The sequence below is a fragment of the Quercus robur genome, chromosome 10, assembly GCF_932294415.1.
Source record: "Quercus robur chromosome 10, dhQueRobu3.1, whole genome shotgun sequence".
Lineage (NCBI taxonomy): Eukaryota > Viridiplantae > Streptophyta > Magnoliopsida > Fagales > Fagaceae > Quercus > Quercus robur.
Window position 1 is genome coordinate 48,687,981 of NC_065543.1, and position 24,747 is coordinate 48,712,727.

Here is a 24,747-nt window from a genome sequence, read left to right on the forward strand (position 1 = left end):
TTAAGATACAAAGTGCTTGACTAAGGGATAAGATTTAACAATAATTTAATATAGATAAAATGTTATCATGTAAATTTTAAAAATTTAAATTCTATCCCAACTAAAAGTCTACTATCAAAATTTTCAAAACTTATATATATATATATATATATAGAGGTATATTTTTTAAAATTTTATATTTGGGCCCCCTCTTTCAAAACTTTTGAGCCACCTGCCCTACAATTTTACATTGATTTGATCGTAATAGCATTTGCATCAATTGTAGAATAACATAAGACTCCAAATTTGTCTAATTTACCCAAAAATAAACTTACATTAGTTTATGCATCATTGTGCAAAAACATATTTGTGCTATAGTAACTGTGTAAATTTACACAATCACTGTAGCACAAATGTATTGAGCAAATTTAGACAATTAATATAGCACAAATGCATTTTTATACAATGATATATAGACTGATGTGGGTGTATTTGGGGTTGATTGAGAAAATTTACACAATTATTGTAGTTATCTATACAAATGAATATTTTAGAAATTATTTAGATTGTGGACAGTGACTTCGTGATTATTTTTTACTTATAGTCTGCCCCCTAACTTGAAATCCTAGGTTTATCCCTAATTATTACACCCCATGTTGTTGTTGTTGGTTTTTTTTTTTTTTTTTTTTTTTTTTTTTTTTTTTTTTTTTTTTTTCACTGTTCCCCCTCTAAGATGCAACTTACGCTCATGTTTTAATCTAATAAATTCATCTTACTTATTGTTCTTTGCTTCTGAATTTGTTTGCTGGATATTATGCCAGATGAAATTTACTATAAAGAAGCAAAAAAATGGACACCCAACCCAAGTTTTTGTTTTTGTTTCCCTGAGTTGCATATTATTAAATTAATATATTATTAGGATATTAAGCTACAAGGCTTTTACCTAAGGGATTTTGTTCAAACTAAAAGTTTATTATTAAAATGTTCTAAACTTAAATTACACACAACCTAGTTTTTTTTTTTTTTTCATCAAGTTGCATCTTGTTAAATTAATATTTTATTAGGATATTAAGTTACAAGACTCTTGACTAATGGATCTATTTAAACTAAAAGTCTATTATCAAAATTTTCTAAACTGAAATCCCACCAACCCATGCATTTGTTTTTGTTTTGTTTTTCTCAAGTTGTATTTTATTTAATTAATAATTTATTAGGATATTAAGTTGCAAGACTCTAACTCTTAACTAAGGGATAAGATTTAATAATAATTAAATTTTGATAAAAAAGTTATCATCTAAATTTTAAAAATTTAAATTCTACTCCAACTAAGGGCTTGATTGGTAGGAGGATCTTTGTTTTTGTTTTCAGAATAGTATAAAAAAAATTTTCAAAAAATTAATAGAAATTGAAACTAGTTTTCAGATAATAATTTTTATATTATACGTGTTTGACTCCCACTTTTAAGAACAATTTTCAAAATACTAAGAAAAAAAAAAAGTTTGATAGACCATTTCTATTTTTGAGATTTAAAAAAAAAAAAAAATTTACAACCATTAAGATAAGGAAATAGAGCTCATGTTACCTTTTTTTTTTTTTTTTTTTTTTTTTTGGATAATGATAAGTTTCAAATTTGAAGTGTGAGAATTCTTTTTGTAATAAAGATAAGCTCCACGGTTTTCGATTTATTTATAACTATGTCATTAAAAACATTTTATGTATCTTGAAAACATCTTCTCAACTGTTTTCAAAATCCTATTTTGAACAAGTATGGATTGCAAAACAAAAAAAATATATTTAAATACTCTTACCAAACAAACCTTAAAAATCTATTATCAAAATTTTCAGAACTTTATATATATATATTCAGCCCTGGCTTTTTAATACAATCTCTCTTAACGAATAAGTCATCCCTATAATTAAATTCCACACAATACAACCAACGATGTTTTTATTTTTATTTTTATTTTTAACTTTTGCCCCCTAAGATGCAACTTACGCTTATGTTTTATTCTAATAAATTCATCTTACTTATTGTTCTTTACTTCTAAATTTGCATGCAGGATATTATGCAAAAGGAAGTTTACTATAAAGAAGCAAAACAATGGACACTTGTTTAAGTTCTTGGTTCTCTTATGTAAGTTAATTTTTTTTTTTTTTTCATATTCTCAATTTTTGAATTTTTTTGTGTATGTTTTGATTTTGGGTTTTCGTTATTGTATTTAATTTGTGAGTGTGTTGATTTTTTTTAATTAGACTATCACTAAGAAAAAATTAGTATTGAGGAACTATTTTGTTTATTATTGTTTATGCGGATTATGGCATAAATAAAACACAACCCAAATAGGAATGATCAAACTCATACCACATCTCATATTAAGAAAATAACACAAAGCACAAAGATAATTTTAAAATATAAAAATAGTTAAACACTGATAAAGTCTAAACTCTAAACATGTTTATAATTTTTTATTAAACTAAAAATCTATTATAAAAAATTTCTAAACTTAAATCCCACACAACCTACGCTTTTTTTGTTTGTTTTCTTTTTTCCCTCAAAGTTGCATCTTATTTAATTAATATTTTATTAGGATATTAAGTTACAAGGCTCTTGACTAAGAGATTTTATTCAAACTAAAAAGTCTATAATCAAAATATTCTAAACTGAAATCCCATATAACTCACTTTTTGTTGTTGTTTTGTTTTGTTTTTTTTTTTTTCATCAAGTTGCATCTTATTAAATTAATATTTTATTAGGATAGCAAGTTACAAGGCTCTTGACTAAAGGATCTATTATTCTATTTAAACTAAAAGTCTATTATATCAAAATTTTCTAAACTTAAATCCCACCAACCCACGTTATTTTATTTTCTCAAGTTGCATCTTATTAAATTAATAATTTTTTAGGATATTAAGCTACAATGTTTTTGACTAAGGGATAAGATTTAGCAACAATTTAATTTAGGTAAAACGGTATCATCTAAATTTTAAAAATTTAAATTATATTCCAACTGAAAGTCTATTATCAAAATTTTCAGAACTTTTATATATATATATATATATATATAAGTCATCTCTATAATTTAATTCCACATAATACACCCCACACTGATTATTTATTTAATATTATTTATTTTAACTTTTTCCCCCCAAGATGCAATAAACTTATGTTTTAATCTAATAAATTCATCTTACTTAGAGTACGTTTGGTACATTGGATGTGGATTACAACATGAATTGTAATTTTTATTACTGAGAATAAAATGTGTTGTAATGGAATAATAAAATCTATTTATTAGTTTGGTTGTGAGTTGTAACATTAGAATAAAACTTATAATCTATTTTAGGAAATATTTCATTCATACAATTATATTTCCTAGAAAATAATATATTTTAAAGTTTAGAGAGATGAGTTATTTTTTGATGATTTTTTATTTCCATAATTGTTAGATGGATAAGGAAAGTTTATTTATTTGGAAATATATTAATGTTAAACATTATTACATTTACTAAGGAATAACTATTCTTCATTTTACAATCCTTTTAGAGAGGAATAATTATTTCTTATTTTAAAGAATAGATAATTATAAGTGTAGAGATGAAATTCCCAAAATCAACAAATGGGCCTGTGGACCCACACAAAGCCCAGCCATGACCCAACGGGGAATAGGAGCCCGACTGACTTCCGGCCCAACCCTGTTGAGCCCGGTTTGATCCAAAAGACGTCCGAGGAGGGATGCCTCCTCGGACACGCGAACTTGGGCCCAACGTGTGTCCCCTCCATAGTGAAGAACCCATCCAGGTGAACGTGGGTAGGAGAGTGAGCCTCACACAGCAAGAAAGAAGAAAATGTAAGGCATCAAGGAGAAGCCACAACTGCCGCATTAAATGCAAGAAAGCTACTTTTTCAGCCGCATTAATGTGGAGAGGACAGACGAATAGTATTACATTGGCCAGTGCAACTCACAGAAGGATAAGGAAGATGTCCGATGGGACAGACACTTAAGTGAAGGGCCGGATGGCTAACAAGTGTAAGGTTCTTATCAATTCAAGGAGGCTATATAAGAGAAGGAGATCTCCTTGAAGTAGGGATCGGGGAATTAAGAAGAAAGAGAGAGAGAAAGGATAAAGAACTCTTTAGTCTGTAAACGGAGCAAGAGGTGCACGTATACGTCTCCTCGGATCGATATCTTATCAAACGTAAGCGGAATATTCTCACGTTCAATGTATTGCATGGCGTACATTTAACTGATGTTCACTTCGTCTAGTCCTAGCTCTGTAACCCACTCTCTACAAATTCATTGTCTGGGGACTTTTGGGCCAGAACCACCTGTTTGCTGGGCCTGGGCCCCAAAAACCGCCCCTACAATTGGCGCCGTCTGTGGGGAGAACTTGTGTCTCGACAAGTGAAACAATAAGAGATGGAAGGATCAGGTCCGCGCCAAACCGGACGTGCAGAATCTCAACGACAGGACAACTTTCTAAATCTTGAACGAGCGAAGGACCAAGATAATCAACGAGAGGGCAGTGTGAACACCTCTCACACGAGTAGAAGCCGCTCTAAAGGGAAAGATCACGCGTCCCACAAGTATAACGAGCGAAAGGCTCTACAGCAAGAGATCGATGATTTGAAGAAGAAGCTGCGTCGGGCCCAGCAAAAACGTCCTTCACCCGGCTCGGACATTAGCAGTGGTGAGGATGATGAATACAGACGAAGGTCAAGAACCCCTCCGAGCGAGACTTTTTCCTATGAGGAAGAACGGCCTCGCAAACGCGGCCACAAAAGCCCATCTTACCAAGGCCTGGCCAACGACGCCATGAGCAAGGCCCTGGATCGCATCTCCCAGTCGCCGTTCACATGTAGAATAGAGAGGGCAGTGCTTCCTCGGCGGTTCAATCAGCCAACGTTTGCCATATACAATGGTCGAACTGACCCAGTGGAGCACATAAGCCAATTCAACCAGAGGATGGCCGTCCACTCCAGGGACGAGGCGTTAATGTGTAAGGTGTTTCCATCCAGCTTGGGACCCCTGGCAATGAGATGGTTTGATGCCCTTCCGCCGAATTCCATAGATTCCTTTAAACAGCTGACGCAGGCTTTTGGTTCCCGCTTCATCACCAGCACTAGAGTCCCTCGGCCACTCGACTCCCTCTTATCCTTGTCCATGCGGGAAGGAGAAACGCTGAAGGCCTACTCGGACAGATATTGGGAAATGTACAACGAGATAGAAGGAAACTACGACGACGTCGCCATTAGTACATTCAAAAGGGGCCTGCCGACAGAGCATGGCTTAAGAAAGTCCCTCACCAGGAAGCCAGTTACCAACGTGCGGCAACTCATGGACAGAATAGACAAGTACAAAAGGGTCGAGGAGGACCAGCAGGTTGGGAAGGGTAAAGCGAAGGTTGTCCCTCAAGAGAGGAGGGACTTCAGGTCGGACCGCTTTAGCAGCAGTAACAGGTCGAGAAGAGATTACCTGGAACAGTCCGGACCTATTGGGGCTCAGGTAGTCCATGCTGTGTTCCGAGAACCATTGCACAAGATCCTGGAGAAGGTGAAGTGTGAACCTTTCTTTCAGTGGCCGAACAGGATGGCAGGCAACCCCTCAAAACACAATCAGAATCTATACTGCGCGTACCATCAGGAGCCCGGTCACGCCACCGACGATTGCAGGAATCTAAAAAACTATATGGATCAGCTTGTCCGAGAAGGAAAGCTGAGGCATCTATTGCACCGCCCTGAACAGTCAAATGTCGAAACCAGACAAGGTGCATTGAGGCCACCCATAGGCACGATAAATGTCATTCTTGCCGCACCTGGGAGAACCGGTTCCGGCCCGTTCAGAGTAATGTCAGTGGGCAGGTTCTCGATGGAGCCAGACGAAAGGGAATCCAAGAGAGCCAAAGTGAGGGCCACGCCATTAATCGGGTTCACGGAGGTCGACAAGCAAGGAACTATTCAACCCCACGACGATGCCTTAGTCATCACACTCAGAATAGGAGGTTATGACGTGAAAAGGGTGTTAGTTGATCAAGGCAGCGCCGTGGAGGTAATGTACCCTGATTTGTATAAGGGGCTGAACCTGAAGTAGGAAGACCTGTCGCCATACGATTTCCCCCTGGTCAGCTTTGAAGGAAAACTCGTCATCCCGAAAGGCATGATTAGGCTGCCTGTGCAAACAGACTCAGATGTGGTAGAAGTGGACTTCATTGTCGTAGATGCATACTCGCCCTTCATAGCTATTGTGGCCCGGCCGTGGCTTCATGCACTGGGGGCTGTGTCTTCAACCTTGCACCAGAAAGTGAAGTATCCGTCAGGAGGTCAAGTTAAAGAAATAATAGGGAATCAAGGAATGGCTAGGCAATGCATGGTGTCGGCAATTTCACGACAATCAAATAAGGAACCTTCCACTTCAGCCGAGAGCGGCTTATAGCAATCAATGACCCTGGTCCAAACTGCGGGTAGTGAAGGACCGGCCATGGAGGTGAACTGTGAGGAGCTGGAGAAAGTACTTGTCGGATTAGACCCTGAGAAGTTTTTTCAGATTGGCTCGGAATTACCGGCACAGGAGAAGTCAACGCTAGTTGATTTTCTTCGACGGAATCAGGACGTATTCGCCTGGGATCCCTATGAAGCCCCTGGGGTTGACTCAGATCTCATATGCCATCACCTTAATGTTAACCCGGCCATAACACCAAAGAAGCAACCTCCTCGGCGGCCGTCAAAGGAACATGCAGACGCTGTGAGAGAAGAGGTCGTAAAATTGAAGAAGGCTGGGGCTATCAAGGAAGTATTCTACCCCGAATGGTTAGCAAACACAGTCGTGCTAAAGAAGAAGAGCGGGAAATGGCGGGTCTGCGTAGACTTCACGGACTTAAACAAGGCCTGCCCAAAGGATCCTTTCCCAATGTCGCGGATAGACCGACTGATAGATGCAACTGTCGGACACCCTCGAATGAGTTTCTTGGACGCTTTCCAGGGATACCACCAGATATCCCTGGCTGCCAAAGACCAAGAAAAAACCGCTTTCGTCACCCCAGTTGGCAACTATCATTATAAAGTCATGCCCTTTGGCCTGAAGAACGTCGGGTCGACCTATCAGAGGATGATGACTAGGATGTTCGAACAGCAGATGGGTAAAACCGTTGAAGTGTATATAGATAACATGGTAGTAAAGAGCAAATTGGTGGCCGACCACATCAGAGACCTTGGAGAGGTGTTTCGAATTCTGAGGAAGTACAAGTTACGACTGAACGCATCCAAATGTTCATTTGGGGTGGGATCAGGAAAGTTCTTGGGCTATATGGTGACCCACCGAGGAATTGAAGTTAACCCTGACCAAATAAGAGCCATTCATAGCTTGCAGCCTCCTCGGAATCCCAAAGAGGTCCAGAAGCTTACCGGCATGATAGTTGCATTAAACCGTTTCATCTCCCGCTCAGCGGACAGATGTAGGCCTTTTTTCCTCCTATTGCACAAGTGGAAGGGTTTCGAGTGGACTGAAGAGTGTTCTTTGGCTTTCCAACAGCTCAAGGAATACCTCGCCCGACCACCAATCATGTCCAGTCCCGATGCTGACGAGGTGTTGTTCGCATACATCGCAGTAGCCTCTCATGCGGTGAGTTTAGTGCTAATCCGAGAAGACAACGGCACGCAGCGGCCCGGGTACTACGTAAGCAAATCGCTGCAGGAGGCAGAGACCCGGTATCTCCCCCTCGAAAAAGCCATATTGGCCATCGTACAAGCCACGCGGAAGCTCCCCCACTATTTTCAAGCACATATAGTAGTTGTGCTAACTCAACTTCCACTGAAATCAGTTCTCTGCAGCGCCGACTACATAGGTAGAATAGCCAAGTGGGGAACAACCCTGGGCGCCTTCGACATTAGATACATGCCTCGCACCGCCATAAAAGGCCAGGTCCTCGCCGATCTAGTGGCTGAATTCGCGGAGCCCACCCTAGAAGGGATGGAAATGTCGGGGTCACCAAGTGCTGATGGGAAATTGGTCAACACGGTCTCTCAACATGAGCATAATAGGTGGAGAGTACACATCGATGGTGCAGCAAACCAAAGGGGCTCAGGAGTAGGGCTCGTTCTAGTCTCTCCCGAAGGGATAACCATAGAGAAGTCGTTGAGGCTCGGATTCTCTGCCACGAACAACGAAGCCAAGTATGAGGCACTGTTGGAGGGGATGTCAATGATCCGGAAATTAGGTGGAAAATGCGCAAGCATATTCTCGGACTCGAGACTCGTTGTGGGACAAATAAATGGGGAATTGGAGGCGAAGGATGAAAGAATGCAAGGTTACCTGGCCTGGGCTAAACACCTGCAGACCCATTTCGATGACTTCCGTGTAACGCATATACCCAGGAGTGGGAACACTCATGCTGACTCTCTCGCAACACTGGCCACCTCCTCGGCTCAGCCCCTTCCGCGGGTTATTTTAGTTGAAGATCTCAGCCGTCCAACAACAGAAAAGGCTAAAGGAATTCGGGTACATAACGTCGGGGCAGGACCTAGCTGGATGGACCCCCTGGTGCTGTTCTTAAAGCACGACACCTTACCGGACGATAAGGTTGAGGCTGACAAGATCAGGAGGAAAGCTTCTCGATTCTGGCTGTCCGAGGACTCCAAGCTTTACCGACGATCATTCTCGGGGCCATACTTGCTGTGTGTGCACCCAGAGGCTATAGAACTCATACTGGAAGAGTTACACGAAGGGATCTGTGGAAGCCATACGGGGGGTAGGTCCCTCTCCCACAGGGCCATGACGCTGGGTTACTGGTGGCCGAGCATGCATAAAGAGGCTCTGGAATATGTGAAGAAATGTGACCAATGCCAAAGGTTCGCCCCGAACATACATCAGCCAGGCGGAGAACTTAACCCGCTGTCCAGCCCTTGGCCATTCGCACAATGGGGCCTAGACATACTAGGGCCGTTCCCCAAAGCGGCTGGGAACAGGAAGTTTCTTCTCGTCAGCACCGATTACTTCACGAAGTGGGTCGAAGCTGAGGTGCTGGCAAACATCAGGGACGTCGATGTCAAGAAATTTGTTTGGAAAAATATTGTCACTAGGTTCGGGACCCCGCACACCCTGATCTCGGACAACGGCCTCCAATTTGACAGCAAGGCCTTTAGAGAATATTGCAATGAGTTAGGGATTACCAACCGATACTCCACACCAGCCTACCCACAGGGTAACGGACAGGCGGAAGCCATCAACAAAACCATAGTAAATGGACTAAAGAAGAGGTTGGACGACGCGAAAGGGAGGTGGGTTGAAGAGATAGCCCACGTCTTGTGGACATACCGCACCACGCCTCGCAGGTCCACGGGAGAAACCCCCTTTTCATTGACCTACGGAGCCGAGGCTGTCATCCCACTGGAGATAAACTTCCCCACCCAGAGGACTACTGCCTTCAACCCCATTGCTAACAACAGCCTTCTGGAGAAAAACCTAGATCTCCTCGAAGAGAGAAGGGAAAATGCGATGGTTCACCTAGCTTATTATCAGCAAAAGCTCAAACGGGGCTACGACGCCAAGGTGAAGTCAAGGCCCCTTAACGCCTGGGGATCTAGTGCTGAGGAAAGTCCTGGGCACTTCGAGGAACCCTGCATGGGGAAAGCTTGGACCAAACTAGGAGGGCCCATACCGAATCACATCCGTAGCCGGCATTGGGGCGTACTTTTTGGAAGACTTGGACGAACATGTAGTACCACGTCCGTGGAATGTAAATAACCTGAAAAGGTACTGTTATTAATGAAAGACACCACGCTTGATGCCGTGTTACTGTACAACGATTCTCAATAAGTGTTAAACAGAACCTAAGTCTTGCATGGCTCCTCGGACCACAGACTTGGGGGAAATTAACCACGCAACGATTCTCAATAAGTGTTAAACAGAACCCAAGTCCTGCATGGCTCCTCGGACCACAGACTTGAGGGAAATTAACCACGCAACGATTCTCAATAAGTGTTAAACAGAACCCAAGTCCTGCATGGCTCCTCGAACCACAGACTTGGGGGAAATTAACCACGCAACGATTCTCAATAAGTGTTAAACAGAACCCAAGTCCTGCATGGCTCCTCGGACCACAGACTTGGGGGAAATTAACCACGCAACGATTCTCAATAAGAGTTAAACAGAACCCAAGTCCTGCATGGCTCCTCAGACCACAGACTTGGGGGAAATTAACCACGTAAGGATTCTCAATAAGTGTTAAACAGAACCCAAGTCCTGCATGGCTCCTCGGACCACAGACTTGGGGGAAATTAACCACGCAACGATTCTCAATAAGAGTTAAACAGAACCCAAGTCCTGCATGGCTCCTCGAACCACAGACTTGGGGAAAATTGGCCTCACAGCAATTCTGTCTAAATTATTAACTATCATTCTATGCACATTCGTTCATTCACGGTTGGCTTTCAGCAATTAATGGCAGAACAAACATCCATTTATGATAAAAACAGAAAAGAAAGTAAAGCAACAAGAATAAAAGGAAATGATACCATTCATTGAAATCCCCAAAAGCAATCCTTTTACAACCCTTAAACAGAACAAAATATGAAAAATCTAACAGAAAATCCTACACTACTTTCCCAAGTCTGATTCCTGAGCAGGCCCGGGCTGGTCAGCTGTTGGTTGTGGCCTCGAAACAGTCTCTTTAGCCTGAGCAACAACCTCCTTGATTGAAAGACTATCCTCGGGCAACTTGTCCTTTGCGGCCGGTTGCGCATCCTCAGCATCAGGCACAGTAGAGTCCGAGGTTAAAGCCTTCATTGGGAGAGGCTCTTCAGTCGCGGCCTCGTCGGGAATCTCACGAACGTCCTCAGGAAAAAAGATATTCTCAGTTTTCCTAAGATCGGAATCAGCTGGGATTGCCGCCCGGTCCAAGGCTACACCCTAAGACAGGGTAATGTATTCCTTGCATACAGTAGCCACCTCCTCGGCCAGCCTGACCTCAGTATCCTTGACCCCGCGTTCGTAAGAGGCTGCCACTGCCTTCTTGGCTGCCTCCCTGGCCAGGCGGGCCTCCCCCTTAACCTTTGCAAGCTCGGCCTTGAGGTCTGAAACCGCCTGCTTCTCTGTCCTAAGGTTTTCCTCGGACTGGCGGAGCTGTAGGCACAGATCCTCAGCTTGCTTAGTGGCATTTTTGAGGCCGGCTTCCGCGCTGTCCCACCCCTTCTTTGCCTCCTTTACTTCATGGCACAGGCTATCGTTTTCCTTCTTGAGGTCGCCAGTAGCCCTCTCGGCAATGCGGCGGGACTGAGCCTCATTATGGAGGTCCTCACGTGCCTTTTTGGCCCACTCCTCAGCAACAAAGATTTGCTGAGTGACCTGCATCAGGAAAATAAAAGCTTAATCAAAGAGGATGGTGAATAAATGGATGCATGACAAGAGAACGAGATAATAAAAGTTTTCGCTTACCATTGCCATGTCCCTCTTCAGCGACATGAAGAGTTCTGGTTGCTGAGTATTCCGGAGCCCCTTCATGTCGCGAGGCAAAAGAAGAGGCTGCTGCAGGGCCTCAGCCAGGAACGACGCCTCCCGTCGTTGGGACTCCCACATGGTTGCATCCCAGGAAATTGGAGCACCATCCAGTTCGAGCCGCGGCGACCATATCCGTTGCTCCCTCTGAATAGTCGCCTCGTCTCGGCTATCAATGGACTTGGTCCTCTTCTTTTTGGGCTCCTTGGTCTCTTTGCCCTTCTTCTGAGGTTTGGCTTTTTCTTGGCCAACCTCACCCTCCTCCAACTCCCCCACAGGCCTTTTTCGCCTTAAGTTGGGCATAGGCTGCAGCGCCACATCCGAGGTGGGAGGAGGAGGAGGAGGAGCCTTGGAGGTCGGCTGCTCCTTTTGGGCATCCTTGGAAGACTGCCCTTTGTTCCTATTGGCAAGAAGACCCTTGAGGCCAGACCTTTGTCTCAAGTCCATTCCTTCTTCTTCTTCAAGCTCTTGGCTGGTACCAACTTGTGCGGTTACTAAACCCAAGTCAGGGGCTGCTGAGGCGCGGTCCAGATCTGAATCAGAATCCGAGAGCTCTACTATCCTAGCCGACACCTCTCCCTCCTCGGCAAAGTGAAATTGGTCAATCTGATCCTCCAAAGACGAGTGCGAGGAACCGGCTTCTTCCTCTGGGATAACTACTACGGGAAAGGCACGCTGAGCAGGCGGCTGGACGGGGGGCAAATCTCTCGAAGCAAGAAAGCCTGGTACGGAGACGTCTATCCGTGCCAATCGCGGACTACCTGCCCTAATTGCTTGGCCGGGCTCCACTAGGGCACGAGTGAGGGGCACGTAATCCAAAATCAGAGGTGCGGATCGCAATTGCCCGTCCGAACTCACGTAAATCTCAGACCTTAGAAGGAAGTTGAGTGCCTGGACGTTGACCAAACTAAGCCGAGGAGTCATATGCTTCTTGTCTGCATGATCCGAAGAGAGGGATGTGTTAGTCCGAGGAGGCAAACAAGCAAAGTCAGAATCAAAAAGAAAAAAAAGGGGGGGGGGGAAGATTAAAACTAAAGTCCTTTCCAAGGGATCTAACTCTATGGAGCCCCACCTGGTTTCCCTGCCTTGACTGGGCAGTGAAGACCGTCGTGCCACGGCCTGGAGACGATCAAAAGGTCGTCCTTCAAGCCTTTGTTGGACTTGGGAAGGCAGGATATCAACCTCACCTCATCGGACCTGGACTTCAAGTAATATGAGTCGCCGAGGTTGTGCAATTCATATAGATGAACCACATCATGCCATGAAAGGCTGAGGTTCATCTGATTGTTCAGGACCTCTATGCATCCCAGGATCCGGAACATATTTGCGACGCATTGGTGAGGGGCCAACCTATGACCACGCAAGTAATCCCTAGTTATCCTCCCCATAGGGATGGTCATTCCTCCTTCCACAAAGGCTATCACCGGAATGGCCACCTGCCCCGTCCTTCTCTTGATAAAGAGGTCCTCCAGATGACAATACTCTAGACCTACCTCCGGCGGAATACGGTATTTGGCCCTGAAGCCTTCCATACCGGCCGGGGAATCTACCATCTTGTCAAGCTTACCCATCCCCCTAATCTTAGGTGACGCGAAAACGATTTACTTAAGAAATAACGCCGGGAAAAGGGCAATGGAAAAAAGGAGTGTGAACTTACGGGTGAGGAACTGGTAGGAAATCTTCAAGGGGACGACTGCGAAGGCTTGAACGCTTTAAAAGGGAGAGTGCGAGAATGCTTTGAGTGCTCGAAGTGCTTGTCCAAAAATGAGAAGGAAATGCCTTCGAAAGTCTTATGTATCTAGGAGAAGCCGGACAGACATCTTCCCGTCTAGGGAAACGGAAGTGATCCCAACCGTTGATCTAGCGTCCAACCGCTGGATCAAAATATCTAAAACCGCTAAAAGTAGTAATTAGCGCCGCATGGGGTCATTAACCACCTCCGTCATTAATGAGGCACGTGAGAAGCATACCTCCACGCAAGTGAAGCAGGGACCCACAGTAAATAATCCTATGAATGTCAAAATCCCGCCCTTCCTCCTCAGACAAGAGAGGAGGAGCAGGAATTTTGAGGGGCTATTGTAGGGATGAAATTCCCAAAATCAACAAATGGGCCTGTGGACCCACGCAAAGCCCAGCCATGACCCAACGGGAAATAGGAGCTCGAGTGACTTCCGGCCCAACCTTGTTGAGCCCGGTTTGATCCAAAAGACGTTCGAGGAGGAATGCCTCCTCGGACATGCGAACTTGGGCCCAACGTGTGTCCCCTTCCATAGTGAAGAACCCATCCAGGTGAACGTGGGTAGGAGAGTGAGCCTCACACAATAGGAAAGAAGAAAATGTAAGGCATCAAGGAGAAGCCACAATTGCCGCATTAAATGCAAGAAAGCTACTTTTTCAGCCGCATTAATGTGGAGAAGACAGGCGAACAGTATTACATTGGCCAGTGCAACTCACAGAAGGATAAGGAAGATGTCCGATGGGACAGGCACTCAAGTGAAGGGCCGGATGGCTAACAAGTGTAAGGTTCTTATCAATTCAAGGAGGCTATATAAGAGAAGGAGATCTCCTTGAAGTAGGGATCGGGGAATTAAGAAGAAAGAGAGAGAGAAAGGATAAAGAACTCTTTAGTCTGTAAACGGAGCAAGAGGTGCACGTATACGTCTCCTCGGATCGATATCTTATCAAACGTAAGCGGAATATTCTCACGTTCAATGTATTGCATGGCGTACATCTAACTGACGTTCACTTCGTCTAGTCTTAGCTCTGTAACCCACTCTCTACAAATTCATTGTCTGGGGACTTTTGGGCCAGAACCACCTGCTTGCTGGGCCTAGGCCCCAAAAACCGCCCCTACAATAAGGAATGACTATTCCCCGTAATAAAAACATAACCAAACTATTGAATAGCTAAACCATAAGAATAACTTACTGTGCCTATTACAGTCTGCCAAACGTACCCATTTAAGTTCTTGGTTCTCTTTTTTGTATGCTTTGATTTTGGGTTTTGGTTATTGTATTTAATTTGTGAGTGTGTTGATTTTTATTTTTATTTTTAAATTAGACCATCAATAGGAAAAAAATCAGTATTGTGGAACTATTTTGTTTATTATTGTTTGTGCTAGCTAGGGAATAGATTGAACATAATTCAAATAAGGATGATCAAACTCATACTGCATCTCATATTAAGTAATTAACACAAAGTAGAAAGATAATTTTAAAATATAAAAATAAATAAACATTGATAAAGTCTAAAATCTAAACAATTAGAATTTAAAGTAATTTTTTTTTTTAAATTTAGTTACTTTTTTAAAAATTTATTATTACTATTTATTTAATAATTTAGTTTTAATTATTTTCCAAAATTTTTAGCTTACATGTAAATTTTCATCAAGCCGGGCATCGCATGGAAATAATACTAGTTATTTATATATAAGTATCTTCTAAAAAATTAACAAAAAAAAAACTTTAAAAATAAGTACATGTATAAATTGGAGAAAATAAAGTATAGTGAATTTGATAGAACAAGATATAATTTCCAAATTGATTAGAAGGCATAGCATAACAATTCAATGTATTCAATAATTTAGATTTTGCAAACGTTGCTGCCAACTCAGGAGTATTTGGATTTTCTGTGAATTCATTCCATTCTATAGCTGGTTCTTTATAGAAGTTTCCGCTTAAGGCAAATAAAATCAAAAGCAAAAAAATAGAAGACATCATTCAATTGAATATGATAGCACATGCAGGACCACATTCTTAAAAATATTACTATAGAACAAATATGACAACCACACAAAACGTTTATAGTCACCATCAAAGTTGATTTTTGAACATATTATTGACTTCTAATAAGAAAGACTCAACTGTAAATTGGATCCAACATTAACATTTAGAGCTCTTGCAGCAAAGTTAGTCCTTTTAAAATTGACTTCAAGTGGCCTGCAGGCATTGACAAAAACATTGTTTAGTTCAATTACTTTCTTTTGCAGTTATATAAGCAAACTCATAACAAAAAAAATGGTACGATACTTGTTCTAAAATGACTAACGTACTATTTCTAAGGGTTAGAAACAAAACTAGTTTCTTACAGATGAGCAAGCAAAACAACTCCGACAAGAGCAATATCATCAATGATCAACCCCACATTATCATCAACATGAACAAGAAGAAGAAGAATGTTATAGAAGTGAATAGAACACAAAAGTTTTATAATACCAGTATACCACAAGCATGTTGGCAGTGACTGAGAATTATTATCTGATACAAAAATAATAATAGAATAGGCATAACAACGACTTTATACATTCTTCTTGAGACATCCTTTGTGGCACCTTTCTTCAAAACAAGATGCAGTTAAATGACAACCCCAAGCACTCATATAAATGAAGAAATAATTTGGGGGGAACCCAACTCACAAAATTTTTAACATACCAGTAATCCAAGAAATGGTTTTGGTCTCTGATTTGATCATAAATCTGGTTTCCTTTATCATAATCACAATTATGAAAGCAGTGCAGACTATTTGTTTTTATTTGATCCAAAACCAAACCAATTCGCCAGGAAGAACTTATTCTTTCCATGAGAGTTATCGGGTGCCTTTTGTGCTGGTGCTGCTGAAGGCGCTTTCACAGGTAGTGAACTAGGTTTGTCTGCAAAAGAGAGATATTGTCAATGGCTTCAGGGTTTGAAGGATGATGTGGGTTTTAGAATTGAAGTAAAATAAGTAAGAATGTGGTCTAAAGAGCCACTAATATTCAGTGTACAATTACTTAGAAATATTTGTTTTGCTGTGTAAAATTCTCTATTATTTAGATGACAACAGATGCATAAAGGGTAAAAAGAATGGGATTTAACCTGTTTTTGGTGAAACTCCGTTAGTTTTTGCACTTCCAGCATTGCTAGGATTCTTGTCTGAGTTGTGAATGATGTCTTCAGGGTGAGAAGGATGAAGCGGGATTTAGAATTGAAAAAAATAAGTAAAAATGTGGTCTAAAGAGCCACTAATATTCAGTGTAACAATTACTTAGAAATATTTGTTTTGCAGTGTAAGGTTCTCTATTATTTAGATGACAACAGATGCACAGATGCATAAAGGGTATAAAGAATGGGAATTAACCTGTTTTTGGTGAAACCCTGTTAGTTTTTGCATTTCCAGCATTGCTAGGATTCTTGTCTGAATTGTGTATGATGTCTTCAGGGTGAGATGCTGAGGTTGGCTTCTTCTCTAGCACCCTATGCTCCGCATGTGCCAGACTATCAAGGTGATCTGTAATGACAAAAAATAAAAAAATAGAGAAAATTCAAAAAGCTTCAAAATCTGAATGTTTAACAGGAGGTTGCCAATTAACACTGGAAAGAAGTTAGATAAGATATAATTTTAAGTTGAAAAAGAAAATCATCATGTTGAATGTGAAACCAATTCTAAATGTTGCATGCACAAACATAATTAAGTTTCACACAATAAAATTTCAGTATAATTATGCAATGCTTGAAGGAACATGTAAGAAAGGTCATCTGTATAGACACTTTCAAGCTCAAAACAAAAAAGAAAAAGAATTGAGTGAAATTAATTTCCATTAGTAACATTAGCCAAGTGAAATATTCTTTTATTATTAACAGGAAGTAGCAACAGAAAGCTCTAACCTTGATTCCACATGGACCTAAAGTACATGAGTTCAAGTTGGATGGTTTAGACACAGGGCAATTCCAAGCACTAAAAATCCATATGAGTGTTATTGAGCCACTAGGCAACCTTGAGTGGCACCAATAGGTAGATTTCTCAATCATTCTAAGTTACAGTTGTGATATTTACTAAAGCAGTGATACACTTTTATAAAAGCAGCAACAAGGGGCTTTAGAATCTCAATTGAGAAAAAAATTCATCAACCTCTCAAACTTGATATTTGGTGCCATCAATATCCGTTGTCCCAATAAGAATAAATCATAATCAAACTGTGAAACAGTTATAGTGAACTTGTTTTAACCATTTGAAATTCATGTGACCCATAAAATTCAAAGTCCTTAGACCTGACAACTGAAGAGACAAGATTGAACAAGGGGATTCAATGGCCATGATTAACAAAATCATCCCATTAGAGTAGAACATGTGAGTATAGGAAGCTTACTTTCATTAGGTGGTTTCCCATAATTGTGCTGCAAAGATTCAAGAAAAGATTTGTCTCTTTGTTCTTCCTTCACTGGTAGGGTATAAAGAATCAGGTGCTTTAAATTATGATAAAATAATTGACTTAACACTTTCTTAATAACAATTCTGAAAAACCATAAAAGCATACATTGATCATAAAGAGAATATCTGTAACTGGGGGCTGAGCCAACCAATAGCAACTGAACTGCCTCTGAATCTCTTGTCATAGAGGATTTATCATATGTTTTCAGATTCTGTGTGTCTAACAGAATTCCTGCAAGCTGAAACACATTAAAATCCAGTGAGAATTGTAATCCAGAAAAACCAATCTGTCATAAACCATTTCAGAGAGAAAAAGATAAGGAAAAAGGACTTTATTATTCCACAACTTAGTTAATGTAATTCACCAAAAGTTTCTTCAGCACAGGGGTTTGGAGTAGATCATAGGCCTCTTCGCAGTAATTATCTGTAAGAACAGTGCACTGAGATCCAACCTATTAAGACAACCAATGGTATAAAGTTCAGTAGACAAATTCAACTATGCCTTAAAGTGCACTTCCCTTGAAAACGATACTTTTTTACACACTTCAATTTCAACTTCATCTATGATTGGTGTATATGGACCTCGCTATTAGCTCTGAGGATATCTTGCTCAACCACGACTATGCTTAATTGCCCAGCCATCATTAGACTCTCCAAGTTCACCTGGCACAAATTTACAAAATCATTTGCTTATGTGAGAGAGATATTTTCATTGCCTTGAGCTAACACTGTACAAAGACTGTATGTTCTATAAAAGATTTAAAAAAAAAGGATATTACAATTCATTGTTCACAAACAGAGCATTATCCCATTGCAAATCTCCATAGTTATTGCTCTTGAGAAAAGCTATTATGACTTGATACATCTTCTCCAATGCGTTCACTTACTATTTCTTGCCCTTGCCCATACATCCTTTTTCAGTGCAAACGGGTGCTTAAAAAACCAGATCTGATTTTGGACTCTACATAGAAACAAACTTCCAAGAGTATTTTATCATGATTAGAGAATTAGTTGTTGCAATTACTCTCCATTGCTCTAACAAGTATATATCAACAATTTTATAATATGTATCATTGTAAAAGGGCAACTTTATCAATGATTTTTAAATGAGATTTCAAATTAACAAACACTAAAGGAATACCTCATCAGCAAAGAGCAATGAGGTTGCATCAACACCAACATGGTAAAGCAACCATGCAGCCTGTCTTTGCTTCCACATCCTCCTCCTCCTCACATTAGTCACAGGCACCACCACACAACCCCCTCCATCACCTTCACCCTTATTCTTATTGTTACTCATCCTATTCTCCAATAGCCACACGTAACATATAGCCGCCACTATGGAACTTGTACCTGCATCCCAAAAAAATCACACATTCAATGGAACCCAATCAATATATATATATATATATATATATATATATATAATTCTCTCTCTTTCCTTGAGGAAAAAAAAAGAAGAAGATAAATTGTGACTTCAAGAAGGCATTCCTGATAAGGGGTACATGTGACTGATCAGTAAAGTTAGGAATCAACTCATGACAGGTCCTATGCCAAAAAAGAAAAAAAAAACCCCTAATTTTCTATTGTACTTATAGCAAACATAATCAGTCAGCAAAAATACATAGAAATGCACTCTAATTTTGTAACTTGCATCACAAGTCATCTTGTTTCCATATAAAATCCAAAACCCATGATTTGTTTTCTCATCAATTGAAAACAAATAAAAGTGAATTCTCTATACTTAACTGTTAGAAGGCCCAGAGAGCACAATCTGCATCTTGGCATTAAGCTCCCCATTCAAGAGCTTCTGAACCTTGATCCTCTGCTGTTTCAAGAACCCATTAAGACTAACATCATCAACAGAATATTCTTCCTCTTCCTTAAACTCTTCTCCAACATTAGTAGTAGCTTTGAGCTTTGGAGCAATCTTATCAAATGAACATGTGGACGAAGATATCGACCTCCGGTCTGCTGTTGCTAGGTGGAGACAGAACCAGCTTCTGCTTCTGCTGTTGCTGTTGTTGTTGCTGCTTCTCAACAAGACTGTCTGGTAGTAATGTTGGGGTTGAGTTGTTGAGGCGTGAAGGGGTTGGGATTCCCTGTGGGCGAGGGGAGGAAGGGTCAGTTTGGAACCGGGACTTGCTGTGAGGGAGCTGGCGAGGTGGCAGAGTTTGATTGGGAGTTGGGGGGTCTGGAGTGGAAGGGAGTGATGGTGGTTTAGGGTTGTTATTGGAGGGCTTGAGGATGTTGGAGAACCATTTTTGGACTGCAGAAGCAGGGGATGAATCTGAAGGAGTTGGTGTTGTTGTGGTGGTAGTAGTGCTAAGGTTGTCAAAGGAGGTGTTGCGAGTGTGTTTTGCTTTTGCTGATTTTGAGAGGATTTCTCCACTGCTCTGTTCCTGTTTCAACAACAAAGTAGCCGTTTCAGTTTGTGAGGTTCTATTATTATTATTTTTCATAAAAAAAAATTTTTTTTTTAACTAATTCAAGATAGATTTTTCAAAATTGACCAATGGTTATAAATCATCACTCATTTTTTCTTCATAGTAATTAGGGACCAAATTTGGTCAGTTTTGAAAAATCTTGAAACTTGATGATATTAGCCCAAACCTAAAAAAATGTTAATTGTATTTTACTATTTATTTAATTCATTTTTCAATGCACATAAAAAAGAAAAAGAAAAAAAAAATCCCCCCAAAGCCCAAAAGCAACTGCACTAAGAAGAAAAGCCCATGTAAAGCTCGGATCTTTTTTGTAGGCTTGTAGGTTGTTCTAGGTTATGTTTGGATTTAAGGATTTCAAAATAATGGGATTTGAAGAACAATTACTTGAAATTTCTTAGCAAACAGTATATCATGGAGTGAGTTTTAGAGGTTTTTGCTCAAGATGTACTATTTGGATTTAAAATGACATCTCACACCTACCCATTTCAAATCCATGTATTAATAAAACTCAAATTCGTTCATAAATTTCATCAATACAAAAAATTTTATCACCCCATACTTTATTCAATTTCTAGTCATCTGAATTAAAAATTGAAATCCAAATTGCTCATTTGCTCCCTTAGTGGTCTCAATGTTACTTTATGATGGAATTCTAAAATCTCATTCATCTATTTTGAAATGAGTGAATTGGATTTTGATACTTCATCAATAATTTAAATAATTAAAAAAATACTTCCTAAAAAAAAGTCAATATTTGTTTAAATGTTGGCGATGTGTCACAATCTAAATCCCATATTTAAAAATGAGTGGATATGGTGAAGTTATTTTAAGAATTCTAATTGTAATACAATATATTGAAACTTATAACTACAGAACACATAAGTCTGCAAATTCCATCAAACAAAGGAGTTCTGTTTAGCCACGCAACTTCTGTGGTTGTGCCTTGTGCGCCAGTTACAGAAGTCTGAGAATGGCACGATACAAACTACGACCTTAATTTTTATTGCCTACTAGGCTATTGGGCCTTTAATCCAAGTTCCAACGAAAATAAAGAAATTACAAATCTTTAACAAATTTATTATGTTCTGTCATGTACATTCCTTGCAATAATCGCAACAAACAAACATGTTACAAAAGTAATGGAAAACAATCATTTTTAACTACTAATAAGCATCAAATTAAGTCAAGTGGTTCATAGTTATCACATATATATCTCTGTTTCAAAGCATAAGAAGGCTTTAATTTTAATGCAAAATTGTATTTCTATTATTATTTCTCCTTGGAAAATGCTTTGAAATGAATATAAGCTAAGATACGCATAGAACTTAAAAGGTTGTAATTGATAGAATATAAAATAGAACACAAAAAAATGGTGCCGATGATTTGTATTTGTTAGAGAGCTCTTTTATACCTTCTGGCAGACCTAGAAAGAGGGTCTCTTCGATCCAGCAATGATGGACTTCCATGAGCCGCTACAAATCTTGGTGACCCAATAAATCTAGGGGGTGTCTCAGAGCGAGAAGGAGATGAAGCCACCATGCGCTTGGCTTCTTCAAGCCATTCTTGAGTCTGCCTGCTACTATTGCTCTTAGTGCTGCTCTCAAAATCATAGTTCTCGTCCATACAACCCCCACCTGTCAAGTTATAAACTTTCTTGCTGCTCTCCACGTTCACTGTCCCAAAGAACATGTAGTTCATGAAATCGGTCGAGTCTGGAACTTGTTCTGTTTTACGCTGAGCCTCCATTGCCAGCTTCTTTTGCAGGGTTACAGACCCTTTGCTTTCTCTTGAAGGGTCTCTGTTGAATCTGACCCTGTCCATGGTGCAGAGAGAGCGAGAGAGAGAGAGCTTGGTTGAGAACACAAGAGGGGTTTTAAAATATGTAAGAGAGAGTTGGACCTTGATAATATCAGGTGGAGAGAGTGATATCATGAAAAACTTTTTGCCGGCGTTTCGGTTGATGTCTTTTTCTATGTATTTTTGTACGTGTCTGCACTTTACGAAGATGGCAAACCATGTACCTATACAATTATACCGTGTTTAGTGAAGCTTTAAGTGGCAATTATACTTCAATGCACAAGGGTCCAAGAACTTTCACCTCAATCTTCTAGAGTAGTGAGTTGCATGGAAAATCGCTAATATTGGCTTACATGATCACATTCTTCAATCTAAACCCGTATATAGTTTAGAAATAAAAGCATATCTTTTTGGGGTATGAGAAAACAGGTTTTTGGCTTCTAGAAAAAATAAAAATATTATCAAGATTAAAAAAAAAAAATTAATTATGTTACTCTTTTCTTCAAATTTCTTAATATGAATATATATATATATATATATATTTTGATAAATTTTTCCGTGTATCACATGGGTTAGCGACTAGTAATATTTAAAAGTTGAAGTATAATATTTAATATTGCAATGCTCCGATTGAGCCATATCATTGATTATGTTACATTTTTTTTAATTAATTTGTTTATCTAATTTTTTGATAATATTGAATATATTAACCAATTGACTTTGCACATCATCTTGAATATATATATATATATATATATATATTTTAATAATATCTTGGACAACTTTAACTTATTTAGAAAGAGATCTTAGTCATATATGATATGACCTTCCTTTTTTCAATACAGAATGTTGAAAAAAAAAAATGAAAAGTTCAAACATAATAATAATAATAATAATAATAATAATAATAATGTTTTGATCTTATATTAACTTATGGGTCAGGTTAATGGTATTCTTAGTACATTTGTTAATAAATTTTTTTATGAAAGTTTCAATACTACTTTTATAGAAAATATAAAAATTGAAAAAAAAACCAGTTACTTTTTTTCTTTTTTCATAAGAAGTTCCTAATAGCATTTCCTAAATGAATGTCCTTAGAGCATTCATTAATAAATAGAGACATTTAATTAGGATTCAAATCTTCCCCCTTCAATGTTATAACTTGTAACTATTGAATTATCCACCAAAAGAAAAAGATTTCTTTTTATTTTTTATATCCTTTCCTGTTTACTATAAGATAAATTTCTTTTAAGATAAAGTAATCCTACAATTTTTTTTCTCAAATAAATGAAAGGTTTGTAATTAGACCAGCTAGCTGTAATCTTAATTGTTTGTTTTTAGACTCCTTAAAATACAACCAGATTAACCTAGTTATTTAGCCAAGTGATTAACTTAGGTAAATTAACAAATCTAGGTTAACACAAATATATCATATCAATGTAAAGTGCGGAAAATAAAGAACACAAAGATATGATGATCTAGGAAAACCAAACCGGTAAAAACCTGGGGAGGATTTAACCTAACTATCCTCAAGGTAAAACGAATTCACTATGAAAGAATTGAAGTTTACACAATAGTGACTTAGACCACTCACATCCTATTGCTACCTCGAGTAGGAAACTTACTACCACAACAACGTGATAGCTCCGAGTCCACAGACTACTTCTTTCTTGAATTCACAGCAAGTACAAGCATCCCCGCTTGTGTATCTTTAAGCTCTTATTGCAGCAACTGAATCGATCACCAAGTTCTTAACATAATCTTGAATTTTGGAAACCCTAAGTATGTGTGAAGGCAACCACCTTTTGATCTCATAAAAGATTCACACACATAGAGCATAATAAGCAACCAAAAACATGGTTAGGGTTTTCCCTTTTATACTTAAGACAAAACATAAAACCCTACACATCAAACGGGCTTGGACTGAGTTGAAAATTTTTGCAGAAAAACAATCTGCACGAGTTTCGATCGATCGAGTCTAATTCTCGATCGATCGAGCCAGGCAGATTTACATAATAAATCCTACAACTACTCAATTCCAACTTTACATACAACCACATACTTTGAGCAAGTCTAAACAAGACTAAAAAGTTTTGATCATGGTTTGCTAATAATACAAATTAAAGTTCTAATACATTTAAACCTAAAGTCTTAGAACCTAATAAACCCCCCCTTTGGCAATTCGTGACAAAACCCAAACTAAACAAAAATGCTCAAAGTTTACAAAAACAGCCTATTACAAAAATATTGCCCAACACGACAAATTCAACCTAACTACTATCGATTAGTTGCAAGTGTAGACAGCAGCAAGACTGAATCAATTTGTATATTTCCTGAAATACTCAACAAACGCATAAACGCATGTGTGAAAAATACAAGTAAAACATAAGTAACTTCTTGATTTCACATAACACAAAATAAAAACATATATCATGAATAACCTCATAAATATAAATCAATAAGCAATGTGAAACAAGACACATATACAATCAATGTATCTCCCCCTATCATGAATAACCCAATCAAAACAAAGAATACATCAAGTGCCAAAAATGTAAATACACAATGAAGCACCTAGATACAATCTAATAGCTCCACAAATACAAAAATCTCCCCCTAACTACAAAAACCCTCTACAAATGTACTCCCCTTTTTTGTGACGGAATGCCAAAGGGCAATCATAATCCATCATCAAAAGGAGGCAACGGAGGCGACCGTCGAAGATGCTCCAAATCTGCTCGCAAAGCACGAAACTCAACAAGTATGTCCACCAAAATCTGACCATGAGCCGCCTGAATGGTCATGACAGTCTCCAACATAGGTCGAATGTCTGAATCATCCGAGGTAGAAGG

General features: G+C 39.3%; 4 protein-coding genes across 5 annotated transcripts; 2 read left to right on the forward strand and 2 right to left on the reverse strand.

The window, feature by feature from the left end:
* Positions 1-5,825: 5,825 nt before the first annotated feature.
* Positions 5,826-6,410, forward strand: LOC126704275 (uncharacterized). The gene is made up of 2 exons (XM_050403284.1): positions 5,826-6,026; positions 6,069-6,410. Exons 1-2 carry the CDS (start codon positions 5,826-5,828, stop codon positions 6,408-6,410), a joined length of 543 nt encoding a protein of 180 aa, XP_050259241.1.
* Positions 6,411-6,455: 45 nt separating this feature from the next.
* Positions 6,456-10,496, forward strand: LOC126704276 (uncharacterized). Its single transcript, XM_050403285.1, has 4 exons — positions 6,456-6,784; positions 7,805-8,725; positions 8,822-9,521; positions 10,407-10,496. Exons 1-4 carry the CDS (start codon positions 6,456-6,458, stop codon positions 10,494-10,496), a joined length of 2,040 nt encoding a protein of 679 aa, XP_050259242.1.
* A 72-nt stretch (positions 10,497-10,568) lies between these two features.
* LOC126704277 (eukaryotic translation initiation factor 5B-like) lies at positions 10,569-12,389 on the reverse strand. The gene is made up of 3 exons (XM_050403286.1): positions 11,406-12,389; positions 10,938-11,315; positions 10,569-10,880 (listed from the first exon to the last, which is right to left on the reverse strand). The coding sequence occupies exons 1-3, from the start codon at positions 12,387-12,389 to the stop codon at positions 10,569-10,571; spliced, it is 1,674 nt and encodes a 557-aa protein (XP_050259243.1).
* Positions 12,390-15,188: 2,799 nt separating this feature from the next.
* Positions 15,189-22,263, reverse strand: LOC126703281 (uncharacterized). Of its 2 annotated transcripts, XM_050402243.1 has the most exons (10): positions 21,510-22,258; positions 19,401-20,053; positions 18,793-19,004; positions 18,234-18,314; positions 18,017-18,103; positions 17,758-17,890; positions 17,590-17,661; positions 16,581-16,730; positions 16,319-16,393; positions 15,189-16,113 (listed from the first exon to the last, which is right to left on the reverse strand). In XM_050402243.1, exons 1-10 carry the CDS (start codon positions 22,028-22,030, stop codon positions 15,983-15,985), a joined length of 2,115 nt encoding a protein of 704 aa, XP_050258200.1. In that variant the 5' UTR covers positions 22,031-22,258; the 3' UTR covers positions 15,189-15,982. The 2 variants fall into 2 exon arrangements, with proteins under 2 accessions (XP_050258200.1, XP_050258201.1); XM_050402244.1 differs by lacking the exon at positions 16,319-16,393 and having other exon boundaries at positions 21,510-22,263.
* Between the last annotated feature and the right edge of the window lie 2,484 nt (positions 22,264-24,747).